This window comes from Chelonoidis abingdonii, chromosome 1, assembly GCF_003597395.2.
Source record: "Chelonoidis abingdonii isolate Lonesome George chromosome 1, CheloAbing_2.0, whole genome shotgun sequence".
In the NCBI taxonomy this organism is placed as follows: Eukaryota; Metazoa; Chordata; order Testudines; family Testudinidae; genus Chelonoidis; species Chelonoidis abingdonii.
The window spans coordinates 155,363,239-155,378,506 of record NC_133769.1 but is presented as its reverse complement, the minus strand read 5'-3'; the positions used below and the strand labels follow the sequence as shown (position 1 = coordinate 155,378,506).

General features: G+C 43.5%; 1 protein-coding gene across 4 annotated transcripts in view; it reads right to left on the bottom strand.

The window, feature by feature from the left end:
- Positions 1–14,427, bottom strand: part of SPAG17 (sperm associated antigen 17) — a 301,346-nt gene extending 286,919 nt beyond the window's left edge. For all 4 annotated transcript variants that reach the window (XR_004372764.2, XM_032773620.2, XM_075071732.1 and 1 more), the window contains exon 1: positions 14,240–14,427. Coding sequence is in view for 3 of the 4 variants with exons in the window: in XM_032773620.2 (XP_032629511.1) it covers positions 14,240–14,341 (102 nt within the window). In the remaining variant the exon portion in view is untranslated. The remainder of the gene's footprint in view (positions 1–14,239) is intronic.
- Between the last annotated feature and the right edge of the window lie 841 nt (positions 14,428–15,268).

Sequence of the window (15,268 nt, the reverse complement as noted above, 5' to 3'; positions counted from 1 at the left end):
TTCCCCAGCCCCCTCCTCGGGACAGCCCTGCCCCTGGGTCCCAGAATTACTCTCACGGAGCCTGATTATAAGGACATTTTTAATATGGTCAAAACAATGTATTTTACAGTAATTTCATTCTCAGGAAAAAATAGCTATTTTTACTGAAACAATTTTTGATGGGATGAAAAAAAAAAAAAGCCTGCAGCAGAGACCTGGCCAAATTATACGCAACTGAAAACAGGATCTTATAGTGGGAAGAGTCTGGCAACTACAAGAATAAGTTTCCCCAGCAGCTCTAACTGTAATAATAAGAATAATGATGCCTAACGCTTATAAAAGATTCCTGGGTCACTTTTTTGTTATTGTTGTTTTGTTTTGTTAGGAGCTCCAACTGCTCTATGGGTTGCAGAAGGACATTGAAATTTGGATAGTCCTAGGATCAGAGAGGTTTTTTGGCTCCATGAAAATCTGTTCAAATTTAGGCCAATTATGTTCTGTTGAAAATTGCCATTTGTTTTTTGTTTTCATCAGAACAGCTTGTTTTTGACAGCATGCAAAAAACCCTCCACTTTCTATAGCACTGCACATCCTGCTCCAGTATCACATTTCAGCATTTCACAAGCTCAGACTGCAGATACAACATAAACAAACTGGGATGCTCCTGGTCATGCTCCATAGAATACCCTTTGGCTTAAGGGAAAGTGCATAGCTCTAGAAGTATGTCTACATTGCATCTGAGAGCAAGCCTCTCAACCCAGGTCCATAGATGTGTGTTGGTGGGGCTACCACTAGCTCATTAAAAATAGCTGGGTAGGCATTGCTTTGATGTTGGAGTTTGGGGGATGAGCTTGAGAGCCAGAGCACAACATCAAAGCAACATCTGCACAGCTATTTTTAGCACAAGCCTCACTGACAAGTTTGTGGACCCAGGCTGGGAGTCTCACTCCTCAATACAGAGCAGACATAGCTTAGGAGTCCAGCAACTGTGAGTTCTAGACTTACTTATATTAACTGTTGTGTACAATTCTAGAATTATTCAAAGCCCTTTTTATTAAGCAGTTCCTCTACTTAGATATTTGGTTACCACTTACTCAATACTCTGACAAAGTACATTCACCTGCAAAAAACTCTGCACACCCTTCCAATTTTTTTGAATATTAACATTCGATATCAATGTCTGGTTTTATAAATATATACTGTGATAGACCCAGGCCAGTTGGGTACAGCAGAATAGCAGAAGGCAGATATACTGGCCACTGGATTAACAGTTTTCTATTCCCTGACTGATCAGAACAGGGGCTGTTCCAGCCTAATGAGAACACTTAATTCTAATTAACCTGCAAAGAGTCAGGTGAGGCCATTAAGTTAATGTGACCACCTGACTCTAATTAAGGCCCTGCTGATACTATAAAAAGGGCTCACTCCAGTCAGGCAGGGGAGACCCAGTGCAGCTGAAGGGCTAGCTAATGAAGATACCCTCAAACCATCATTAAGGGAGCCCTAAGGTAAGGATGAAAAAGGGAGAAACAGGAGAGCTGTGGGGAAATGGTCCAGGGAAATGTAGCAACTCTGGCAGTGAAAGGTTGACTGCCAATAGCTGCTACCATTAGGGTCCCTGGGCTGGAGCCTGGAGTAAAGGGTGGGCCTGGGTTCAGGGCTGGTGCAAGGAAGTTTCACACCCTAGGTGAAACTTCCACCTTGCAACCCCCACCCAGCTAACCCTGCCCCCTCATGGCAGCTAACTCAGCTCCCCCATGGCAGCTAACCCCACCTAGGGAGACTTGACCTCCCCCCTGCCATGGCAGCTAACCCTGCCTGGGTTTTCCCCCACCCAGCTCAGCTTGGCTCTGCCTCCTCCACTGAGCACACTGGTGCCACTCTCATTGTCCTCCCCGCCCAGGCATTTGGTGCTGATTGGAGGAGACTTAGAGCTGGGCTGTGTGCTCAGAGAAGGAAGCAGAGTGGAAGTAAGCTGGGGTGGGGAGCTGTTCCCCTGTGTGCCTCCCTGCACCCCTGTTACTGCAGGCAGCCCTCCCTGCATGCCCCCCCACCTAGCTCACCTCCACTCCATCTCCTTGCCTGAGGGGACTTTTAGGCGGCTGCCTAGTTTGCCTAAATGGTTGCACTGGCCCTGCCTGGGTTCCCCCCTGCAACCCACCACTACAGGAATATCTCCTGGGAGGGGAAGTCAGGCCTCTGTCAGGACAGGAAGCTAAACTGTTCTGAAATAAGCTCCCAAGGACAACAGACTGTGGGAATTCTCTCTCCACCCTCCCTGTAGGCCTATGATGAAAAGGGCTCAGTAGACTGTAACCCTGCCCTAGAGAGAGAAGGGCTACGTGGAGGGTCATAGTGAGCCACTGAGGCAAGCATAAACCACCTAGAAGTGCAGGACCCAGAAGAGCAAGGTCAGAGCTCTGCCACAATATGTAATCAGAAATTTCTCACTCAATGTTATAAAATCATCAGAAACAAAACATCCTAGGTAGTGTAAAGAGGCTCATTCTCCATTACAGTAACACCCTATTAAACAGATTTTATTATTATGTTAATGTAGACTGTTTCTCTAAATGCAAGCACACTGTTGTAGTAGTTATCATTTTGTCTCTGATATATTTACATGTTAGTATTTGTACACCTGTTAAACAGATAAAACATTCAAACAAAAACAGTTCCCCACACACAACTAAGAGTTTACACAAACTAGAAGAAGAATCCAGATCACTACTAGGGAAATAGGGAAAGACCCTATTTGCACACAGACTGGCTAACCTAGTGAGGAGGGCTTTAAACTAGGTTTGCCGGGGACAGGTGAGCAAAGCCCACAGGTAAGTGGGGAACATGAAGACCTCGGAAATGCCTCAGAAACAAGAGGGAGCGTGGGCTATAATGGTAGAGAGAAAGGAGGGTCAGGGTATCATAAGCATCCTTCCCAAATCTGTACCTTAGCGTCCAAAATCTGGGTGCTTGTATGAACCTCCCCCAAGCTTATTACCAGCTTGGATCTGATCTCGCTGCCACCAGCCAGGAATTTCCAGGGCCTGACTCCCTCTCTGGTCTCCCCAAACCTTCTCTGGGGGACCCCAAGACTCAGAACCCCTGAGTCTCACACCAAAGGGAAAACAACCTCCTCCCCCTGTCTCCTCTTAATCTCATCCAGGCTCCCCGTCCACCCCCCTGGGTTATTCCTGGGCGATACTGTACTTAAACTCTTGAATGCCAAAAACAGAGAGGACAATTTTCCCTCCCTCCTTTCTTCCCTGGGCTATGAGTTAAACCTAGTAGCTAACCTCAAGAGATTTCCCCCCTCCCATACTTTCCTTAGCCTTACCAGAGAACACTCAAACAGGTTTTAAAAAGAGAGCTATTATATAAAAAAGAGAGACTAGAAATATCCTCTGAATCAAGGTGCAATGATATACAGAGTTCATTCTTTGTAAAAGAAAAATATGATAAACAAGCCTTATTCAAAAGAGATTACAATTATTAAACATTCCAGACCACACATGTATAATTCAAACAATAAAAGCCTATGTTTGCTCGTCTTGTACTTCAACTGGGAACTGAAGATGAGAGGCTTACAGATTGAAAAACGATCCCCTCTCAGTAGGCTGAGAGCCAAAACCAAAGACAAACCAAAAAATTCCCTCCCTGAGCTTTTGAAAAATTGGTGTCCTGATTGGTCTCTGGTCAGAGTTGGGTTACCTTTGTTAACCCGGGTTTACAGGGTTAAAAAACAGAAAAAAAACAATAACCCTGTAGCTATTTATTATAACACAGGGCAAACTGGGCAAGATTCAAACCAGTATCTCGATGCCTATATACAATGCAGAGAAGTACAGGGTAATAAGCGGAAGAACTTGGATGCTTGAATAATTAAATAAACAACTATGACCATTGTTGGCATACTGAACTTGGCGGATAATACACATGATTGGAATGATTTTGTGTGTGTGGCAAGTTTGCTCAGAAGGATAGTGGGGGGGAAAAGGGTAGAGGTTTGGCCTTTATATTAAAAATGGTACACATTGGACTGAGTGGAGATGGACATAGGAGACAGAAGCATTGAGAGTCTCTGGGTTTGATAAAGATGGAAGGTAAAAAACAAGGAGATGTCTGCTAGAGGTCTATCTTATACAGGCCACTAACCAGGTGTGAAGAGCAGTGGATGAGGGCTTTTTTTTAAACAGACTAACACAAATCATCCATAGACTAAGATTTGGGTATGTGGGGACTTCAAACTATCCAGATATATTTGGGAAAATACACTGCGGGCACAGACTAATCCAATAAGTATCCTGGACTTGCATTGCAGAGCAATTTTTTTTTTTCAGAAGGTATTGAGAAAGCTACTGGAGGGGGAAGTGTCTAGACTTGATTTTAACAATAGAGGGAACATTGGAGATTGAAAGTAGAAGGAAGCTGGGTTGAAAGTGATCATGAAATCATAGAGTTGCATTCTAAGAGCGAAGGGATAAGAAGGCGAGTACAGCAAAATAGAGACAATGGATTCAGGAAGGCGGATTTTGGTAAGCTCAGAGAGGCTGATTAAGTGGTCCCATGGGAATCACGACGAGGGGCAAAACAACTGAGGAGAGTTGCAGTTTTCAAAGACACTATTAAGGCCCAAAAGCAAGCTATTCCGATGGGTAGGAAGATGTAGCAAAGCCACCTGGCTTTAACCTACAGATCTAGGCATGAACCTACAATAAAAGGAAGTCTATAAAAAATGTGAACCTGTCAAGATACAAAGCATGAATAGGCAATAACACAAGAATGAGGGGCAGATTAGAAAGGCAAAGCACAAATGAGCTCAAACTAGCTATGGGAATAAAGGGACAAAGACTTATTTTTATCAAACATTTAGAAGCCATAGGAGGAAAGATCAAGGACGTGTAGGCCCACTGCTCAGTGAGGAGGAGAACATAACAGGAACTTGGAAATGGCAGTCCCGAGATGCTAAGACTTCTTTGTTTCGGGTCTTCACTGAAAGTCTGAAGGATATCGTTAACATAGGAGCTTATGGGAAGGGGTAGGTTTAGAAGATAATAAAAGAAAGAGCAAGTAAAATCACTTAGAAAGCTAGATGCCCGCAAGTCACCAGGCCTGATAGAATGCCATCCATAGAATACTCACGGACGTTATAATAGAGGAGGTAGTGGCCTTCTAGCTAATTATCTTTGAAAGCTCATGGGTAGACGGAGAGATTCCAGAAAGAACTGGAAAGGGCAATATGAGCGGCCACAATTTAAAAAGGCGGAAATAAAAACTCACCAGGAAACTACAGACCGTTAGTTTACTTCTGTGCCAGGAAGATAAATAGGAGAAGTTAATTAAAGAAATGCATCTGCAACCTGGAAGGTGGTAAGTGTTAGGGAATGCCAGGCTGGATTGTTTAAAGAACAAATCGTGTTCAAACATATGATAGCTTTCTTTGCAATGGATTAACGAGCCTCTGTGGATAGGGAGAGCGGTGGATTGTGGTATACGAGACTTTAGAAAGGGCATTTTATTAGTCTTCGCATTGATATCCTTATCATAAACTAGGCAATCAATTTAGATGGGAGGCTCTATATAGTGGTGCATAACTGCCTGGATAACTACCAGAGAGTAGTATATGGTCGCCACCTGCTGGAAATATTAACAGGGATGGTTTCGCGAGGGTCTCTTTACCTCTGTCATTCTTCGATCAGACGACTTAAAGTTGTTATAAAAGTAGCTGTATAGTGGATACCAAACTGGGATTGCAATGTTGTAGCAGGTCAAAATTCAAAATGATCGGACAATTGGAGAATAATGTCTAGACGGTACGGATGAAGTTCAATAAAGACAAATGCAAAGTGCTCCACTTAGAAGAACAGATCAGTTTCACACACACAGAATGGGCAAGACTGTCTAGAAGGAGCTATGGCAGAACAGAGTCGAGGGTATAGTGGACCACAAGGCTAAATGAGCACAGTGTGATACATGTTAGCAAAAAAAGAAGCAAACGTGATTGGTGGGGGTGCATTACAGTGTGTTGTAAACAAAACAATGAAGTCATTCTTTCCGCCTCTACTCTGCGCTGGTAGGCCGTCAAGACTGATATTGTTTCAGTTCTGGGCACCAGATTTCAAGAAAGATGTGGAGGAAACGGAGAGGTGCAGAGAAGAGCACACAAGAAATGATTAAAGGCTCTGAGGGACATGACCTATTGAAGGGGAAGGCTGAAAAAGGGTTTCTCTTAGTTTGGAAAGAGAAGACTGACTGGGACACGATAGCAGTTTTTCAGGTATCTAAAAGGGCGTTCATGAGGAGGAGGGAGAAAGAATTGTTATCTTAGCTTAAGGAATAGAACAAGAAGCAATGGGCTTACAACTGCAGCAAGGAGATTTTAGCTTGGACATTTAGAAAGTTCCTAACTGTCAGGGTGGTTGGACACTGAATAATTGCCTTAGCGGAGGTTGTGAATCTCCATCTCTGGTAGTATTTAAGAGTAGGTTTCAGATAAATGTTCATCCAGGATGGTTCTCTTCTAGACAGTATTTGGTCCTGTCATGAGGGCAGGGGACTGGACTCGATGACCTCTCGAGGTTCCTTCCAGTCCTAGAGTCTATGAATCTATTCCCAAATCCCATTTATTTAACCACACTGCCTATCAGAAACTGCCTGCCATCTTATACTGTCTGTGTAATGAGGCTGCTCATTCATCTGTAACCCACTGTTTCAGTGTGAGATGGGTCCACTTTTAGTGGCTGATTTGCACACAATACCAGACTTCTCTTGCTACCAGCTAATACAGGAAGTCCTGCAAATCAAGCAGGAGAAGTCTATGCTGCAGTTCTAAATAATTTCTTTTCCTTTAAAAACTCTAAAATTATATTAAAATATACATAAGAACATGAATAAGCTTGCAAGTCAAACACTTAAGTCTGAAAATTCCTAAATTAAGACTGCTCATCCATATACATTATGATACAGTATGTAATTATGCAGTTAAAAACTGTTTTTTCATAGAACCCCATCTCATTCTGTCTGCAGGGTGGAAAGTGCTCAGGGAATTAAGACTATTGTGAAAGAGGCTTGTGCTTGTAGGATCCTTACCTCATTCCCTGTAGGTACATAGTGAATGAGGCAAGGGCCTGTAGGAAGAGAGGAAGGTCTTGTGGCTAAGACAGTTGAAATATAATGGAAAGGCTGAGAAGGATGTGATCAATAAAAAATTAAAAGATGGTAATATACTAAATGCCAATTTAACACGGTTTAATGGAAAATAGGTCTTGTCAAATGAACTAGATAGCTTGTTTTGATGAAATAACAAATTTTGTTAATAAAAGTAACTGTTGACATAATATACATAGACTTCCATAAGGCAGTTGAGTTAGTACAGTATGACGATATAATGAAAAGTATCAAAATTTAATATTGCACATATTAAGTGGAATACTAACAATCTCAAAATGTAATTATAATGGAGAATCATTATTAGAGTATTTTTAGTGGTGTCCTATAGGGACTGGTTTTCAGCTATTTATCAATGCTTTTTAATATTTCTATTAATGATCTGGAAGAAAGTATAAAATCATTGCTGATTAAGTTTGCAGTTGACATCAGAACTGGAGGACTGGTAAATAATGAAGAGGACAGATCACTGGGTCCAGGTCTATTCAATATCTTCATAAATGATTTGGATAATGGCATAGAGAGCACACTTATAAGGAAGGCCTCAACTGGACTAGTATGTCTAGTTCTGATGCCAACAATTCAAGGATATTGATAAATTGGAAAGAGTTCAGAGAAGAGCCACGAGAATAATTAAAAGATTACAAAACATACCTTATAGTGATAGACTCAAGGAACTTAGTCTATTTAGCTTAACAAAGAGGGTTAAAGGAGAGACTTGATTACAATCTGGAAGTACCTATATGGGGAAGAAATATTTAATAATGGGCTCTTCAATCTAGCAAAGAAAGGTATAACACAATCAATGGCTGGAAGTTGAAACTAGATAAATTCAGCCTGGAAATAAGGTGTAAAATTTTAACAATGAGAGTAATTAACCATTGGACAACTTACTGGTGGAGAATCCACCACAACCCTTGGTAAACTTTTTAATTAAGATTGCATGTTTTTCTAAAAATCTGCTCTAGGAACTATTTTGGGGAAGTTTTATGGCCTGTGTCATACAGGAGGTCAGATTATATGATCAAAATGGTCCCTACCAGCCTTGGAATCTACTGACTTTTGCAGATGACACCAAGGTGGTAGTAATAATGAAGACAGGATGCTTTTACAGAGTTATTTGGATTGCTTGATAAGCTGGATGTGATCCAGCAACATGCATTTCAACATGGCTAAAGGCAAGGCCATATATCTAGGCAAAAAGAATGCTTAAAGCAGTGCTTTTCAACTTGTTTACCATTGTGGGCCACATATGCGGCCCACAGTGTGTTATGTGGGCTGCATCCAATACTACCTGTATGGCCCTGAGGATGTCACAAGGGCCGCAGCTGTGTGCTGATTGGGCTGCAAGCAGCTGTGGGACACAGGCTGAGAATCACTTGCTTAAAGAATGGAGGACTGTATCCTGGAAATATGTGACTGAAAAAGACCTAGGGTCATGCTGGATAACCAACTGAACATGAGCTCTCACTCTACTGTAATACTGTGGCCAAAAGGACTAATGTGATCCTTGGATGTATAAACAGAGGAACGTGGAGCAGGAAGGTTATATTGGTGAGACCACTACTGGAATACTGTGTCCACTTCTGGTGTCCACACTCCAAACAGAAAACCCCACACACTCAATAAGAACTTGAGGACTTGAAATATGCCTTACAGTAAAAAAAAAAAAATTAAGACTTTGGGCAGGAATGGAACTGGAGGGAAGGCATACAGCAAGCCTTTTGACCAAGGTACAAGGAAAACATCTACCAGTGAAACCCAGCTGTGATCCACTCAGGAACAAAAAAGATGACATTTTTTGTTTGCTCTTGTTGCATACAGGTCCACCGGGGGAGTTCCTCACCACTAGAAAATGGACCTGGACACATCTGGGAGAAGAGACAACTTTTGGTGGCCTGCAAACAACCTGCTCAGCTGGTCTGCTGGAGAGTTCTGAACTCCTGGAAGGTAAGCCACTCTCAGGCTGATGGAACTGGCGATGCAGAAATTCCAAAGGAAGATCACCTCCTGGCATAATTTTGTCAAACGGGCCCTGCCTGGTTTGTGTACATAAACATGGCTGCTGTTGTCTGTGAGTACCAACAAATACTGCCCCTTGATATGCAGAAGAAACGCCATGCAAGCTAAACTGATGGCCTGAAGCTCCCTGATATATGGAGACTTAGTTCCTAAGGAGACCAAAGGCCCTGAGTCTTGGGGATCCAAGTGAGCTCTCCAACCTAGATCTGATTCATCTGTGACTAAGTCAACAACTGTTGTGGAGGGACAAAGGCAACTCCCTTGTAAACATCTGCAGGTTGAACCCACCAGTCCAGGGAGGACTTGATGACTTGAATCATCATCTCCCTATGACAATGGGCTGGTGAAAACACCAAGGCTAGCCAACCCTGTTTTCTGGAGTACAGTATGGCATGCTGCAACATGTAAATTAACACTGCCATGTGTCCTACAAGTTTGAGGCAGTTCTAAACCGTACTGATAGGATGGGCCTTTAGGTCTAGAGCAATGACCCACATTGTTTGGAACCTCTGCTCCAGCAGAAAAGCCTGAGCCTTTGTAGAGTCCAGGACTACCCTAATTAGGTCTATTCTTTGAAGAGAAGTCAGGATAGATTTCTCTGTATTGATTAGGAGCCCCTCTGCACTGAAAATGGACTGAATAGCAGCTAAATTGAAAAGTACCTGTGACCTGATTCGGCTCCTCACTAGCCAGTCATCCAGATAAAGGAACACATGGATTCATGAGCTTTGCAGGAATGCTACTACTACAGCCATGCATTTTGTGAATACATGATGGGCTGCTGACAGGTTGAAAGGCAGTACTGTGAATGGATAGTGGGATCCATTGACCATGAGTCTGAGAAACTTTCAGTGGCTCTGGTGCATCACCATGTAAAAATAGGTGTCCTTTAAGTCGAGCACAGCATATCAGTCCCTAAGGGATAATAGAGGCTAGAGTAAACTTTTGGAATTTTGTTTTCTTTTAGGCATTTGTTTAATTATCTTAAACCTAAAGTAGGCCTGAGACTCCCTTTGTCTTCAGGAATAAAAAGTAATGGGAATAAAATCCATTCCCTCTGAACAATATAGGAACTTCCTGTAGGCCCCAACAAGGAGGAGAGACTGAAGTAGCGTACTCTCCTAGAGTAATCTATGAAGATGGATGAGGAGTGGGGGGTGGCAAGAAGGGCAAATAGCAATAAATTGAAGTGTGTATCCCAGTTCCACCATGTTTAAGACCCACTGATCCATAGTGATGTGTGTGTGTGTCCAAGCTCTGAGGTAGTGGAATAGGCGTTTGGCAAAAAATCCTCTCCTATGCCTAGAAACAATTCTTTCATGTCATGGTTGAGGAACAGTTGTGGAAATGCAGTGTATGTAGGAAGGTTGCACTGTGTCCTGTGCTGTACCTCTTTTGGAGACAAATAGAGAATGTCAACTTACAGAGCTGACAAGCCACCACTAACTTCTCTTAAAGCAGTAACTATTTAGATGGCTAGCCATGTTCTAAAATGGTGGTTTTCCTAAAACATTTATGTGGACTGTCCCATCCCCCTTCCCTCCGGCTTCTGTACACCAGTGTTTCTCAGCAATCAGTCCATGGACCAGCACCGGTCCTTGATCTGCCTGACACAGCAGGGCTGGCTTGTTGCCTTCCTAAACTATCTAAAAGGTTGAGAAACACTGTTCTACACACCACAGTTTGGAGCTTTTTCCCATGTAAAATATTTTGGCACAGATATACTGTTCAGATCTTGCTGTGGAAGACAAGAAATGGAGAGCGAAGGGATAGATGTGCATCTGTCTATTTGTTTAAAGTAAAAATTTCTAAATTCTATTTGCATTGAAATAGTGTACTGTAAATTCAGGAAGTCTCTCTAACACAAACCCTGCATGTTTTAGGAATAATAGGAAGACACTTTGAATATTCTTATACAGTCGCTGGGTCTGGAATGAAAGAAAGCAATCTAGCTGGAGTGATTACAAATTTAGGAAAGACTGTCAGACATTCTTCTCTATTTTAATATTTAGAACCTCTTCTCCCCTCACTCAAGTTTATTCAAACTCCTTTTAAATAAAACCAAACCAATTCCCTTCCCCAGAGTCTAAATACCCCTAAGTCAGACACACTAATGTGTTGTGAGGGACTATGAAAAAGGTTCTCACAAAGATCGTGCTTAATTACAACTGCTCTGCAGCTCCTGGAGACAAATTTGTCTTTTCCTGCCCTTGTCATTGGAGGGTCTGGTAAACCAGCAATCTACAGCAGACATTTGGACAAACCAGGCAAGTTAGCCATTTTCAGACTGCTTCATCCTAGAGAGCTTTGGTGGGAGGAACATCGCAACAATTTACTTTATTTCCCTTTCCTGGCAATATGATTGTCTGTCTCCTTGTAGTATTGCTTATTCTTGTGGTATTTGGTGCTTTTCTTAAAGCCTCAACTCCTAGAGTCATGTGCTTTATATTAGAATCTCAGCTATGCTACTAGTCCTAATGGTTACAGAGAAAAATCTTGAAAATACGAAGTCCAAAGGCTCAAACACCAAAAGAAACAACATTATTTTAAATTTCCTAATTGTTAAGCCAATCTCATGATTTCTGAGGTCTGATTCATGATTTGTTTTGAAATTTAGGATAGGTAGTACTGCCCCTGGCTCTCTTTGCAGCAGACAAGAAGAAAGTTGGTGAAGTCAGACTACTTATCAGCAGTTTTTGCAAACTCATGAAGTTGCTGCATGGGATACAATTGTAAAGGAATCCCAGTTCCCATTTTGGAATGCAGAGTTATGAGGAGCCAGGCCTGATGGCTAGTAAGAGGGGAGAGTGGGATGAGGAACTAGGTGAGGAACTTGGACATGGAGCCAGATTGGATTTGATTGGGACAGGGAGCCAAAGGAGGGCTGTGGGAACTGGGACTGGGGACAAAGACCCAAGTAGATGGAGGAAGACTGGGACTGAGAATAAGTCCAACAGACCAGACTCTCCTCAGAGCTTGGAATAAAACCCAGATTCCTGAGTCTCAGCATTCTTTTGCTATCAGCTAACATCTGTGAAGCCCACTGGCAAAGCATATCTCATATCCTCTAATGCTGGTCTACGCTGACTACCAACTCCTATCAATTACAGTCCATTAGTCCAAGTGGCAGAGATCTGTGTTCATTCTCTCTCTGTGGATATATGTATCTTCCTACTGTATTTTCCACTCCATGCATCTGAAGTGGGTTTTAGGCCACAAAAGCTTATGCCCAAATTTTAGTCTGTAAGGTGCCACAAATACTCCTCATTCTTTTAACCCTGTTAATGATACCCATGCATGTTGTCACCATGGTGACACGTGATAGATTTTTTAAACAATTTTAAATTTTTTTAAACCAAGGAAATTATATTTACAAACTGCAAACTTAATGTTCTTTTAATGTAAAGTGGAAGATTATCATAATGAACACAAAGGGTGCCAGTGCATTGGCAACCTTAATTCTAGTATTAACTTTTGAGTACTTGACTTTTCAATTGTAATGTTCCTTCAGTGTACTTTTTGTATGTAATATAACATATAGATCAAGGATATTAAAAGGAGATTAATAGAATTTGGAGCATATTATAGCCAGATTAAATGAAAACAGGTCAGTAGTGACCAAAAGCTGTTGCCATGTGATGGCTGTTGGCCTCCTGTGAAACAAGTTGATGGTCATGATGCAATTTCCAGTGGACAATGTCTGCATCACAAAAGCCACTATAAGTAGAACTATTGACATTTCACTGCCTCATTAGCAATCTCAGGGCCAACAACTGAACAGGCAATGGAGACTGACTTCCCCTCTCACTCTTAAATAAGGGTTGAAATTAATTAGTTGGAGGAAAATAGGGGATTTCAGTCTTTAGAGTTGTTGAGCAGCACTTAAAACTATTGTTTGACTGTGAATTAAACTCCTGCTATCTGGCTATTATTGACCCAATATTAAAAGCAGTCTTTTCATGTAAGTATATAAAAGAGAACTTGGCATCAGTACATTAACTGGTAAATTATTCAACCAATTTTTAAAGCAGCCTGCTTTATTTAAAAGTCTTTATCTGCTTAAATAGAGGTCACCCAGTTCCTGAAGGGGGCACTGCAGTGACCCAATAAACAGAAAGGCCATAGAAGCCATTTGTCTCTCTTGCAAAAGCAGTGCTAGAAAAACATCTGCTACATAAATATTATTGTTTGCTAAACTGCTACACTATTTTGAAATCAAATTCTTTCTAGCAAGTTAAGATTTATTAGAATTACATTATTTATATAGGACCTGGAAACCTAAATATGCTTTTAGATCCTCACACACCATAAAAAAGGGTCTTTTAGCTAAATGCTCAAGTAGGAAAATTATAGCTTCACATTTTCAATGCTACAGTTAATGCTGTGTCAGCACCTCAGTCAAACCTAGTTGTTCAGCAGCTTATAAAAGTTCACTCTGAACTGAAACTTGGCATCCAGTCTCAGAAAGAAAAGTTTAAAAAAGAAAGAAAATCTGTTTGGCTGCTTTTCCTTTATACAGTGTGCACAGCGCACAGAGGAAGGTTATCTTTTTCAATTTGTTCTTCTACTGCTGTGTAACTTAAGGACGGGTGACCTGGAGAGCCCACTATATTACACAAATAGTTTAGCACTACTAATAAATTCTTGAACTAGTTTACCTACAACAGAAATAAGCAAACAATAAATTTACTGAATGGAAAGAAGTTACTTTTATTCTTGCCCTCAGAAGGTACAATATGAGGCAAGCAGAGCTTACTGAGAACATACAGTAGCCCAGGGACTGGCAACCTTTGGCACAAGCCCCCTCACCCCCTTAATCCCCCCCTTCCTCCCCTCTCCCAAACCCCCACTATGCCCCACCCTTCCCCCTTTAATCCCCCCCACCATACCTAGGGTTGCCAACCCTCCAGGATTGCCCTGAAGTCTCCAAGAATTAAAGATTATGCCATGTAAGGAAACCTCCAGGAATATGTCCAACCAAAACTGGCAACCCTAACGGTGCCCCCTCCTTAACCCCCACTTGCTCCTGTATCCCCAGACCTCGCTGTGCCCCCACACCCTGCCCCCTTTTCACCTCCTCCAGGCGGGCGGACACCAGCCCGGCCTCCCAGCTCTTGGCAGCGGGTCCGGCGCCCCCGGGGGAGCTGCTTCCGCTCTTAGGCCGCTTCGGCCCCATGGGGCGCACGGAGGTTCCCCCGGCTCAGTTCAGTTCTGCACCGCGTCCTCACGCCGTATCCATAGCAACCCTACTCCCGCCCGCGCGACGGGGCACCTTCCGGGCACGCCCACCACGCTGTCTCCATAGCAACCGATCTCGACGCTAGCGGGGCCAAGGGGTAGCGGGCACAGACAATACTCCCCCATCCCCGTCTCTCCGTGCGCGCGCCCGCCCGCGCGTGGTAGTGACCCCTCCCTGCCTGTCCCCGCCCAGTCGCGGGGAGCGCGTGCCCAGGGATCAGGGCGTGGGGACCCTTGCGCGGTGGGCAGGGACCAGCTCTGCCGAGAGCTGCCCGAGTCTGACCCGGATCCCGTCCCCAGCGGGGCCTAGCGCCCAGCTCCTGGGCAAGTGACTGCACCGCCGGCGTGCGGGTGTGTGCGCGGCCCCCCCCCGCCCCCGATTCCCAGGGCCAGCGCTGTGTCCGACGTTCATGTAGCAGCAGCTGCGGCCAGACTGGAGACCGGCAGCAGCACCACTCATTGCGCCGCGTGCAGTCAGGCTGCTGGTGGGGATTTCATCTCTGGGCCGGTGCAGAGGAGACGGGCTTTGCGCCCCCCACCCCTATATGCGAGGGGGCAGGAGCAAGTTACAGCCACTTGAAGGTTAATTATTATATTTAATGTCATTCCCAAAGTGATTCCGAAGTCAACGCCCTTGTAAACCGTGTTCTCAAGTACTCCACTAGGTCTGTTCTGCACCCTGACATGTGTGACTCCTCTCATGCAGGACTAGCCCAAGAGTGTCGGTTTCATCTGGGCTCTTTCTGCCCTGTTCGTTGGGGCTAGGAGGACGAAGTGGGTCCTCTCTGAGCCCCTCCATGCTGACACTAGTCTGGAGAAGACCACGTGGCCCATCTTGGTCCCTCCAGCAGGGAGACTCAGGGCT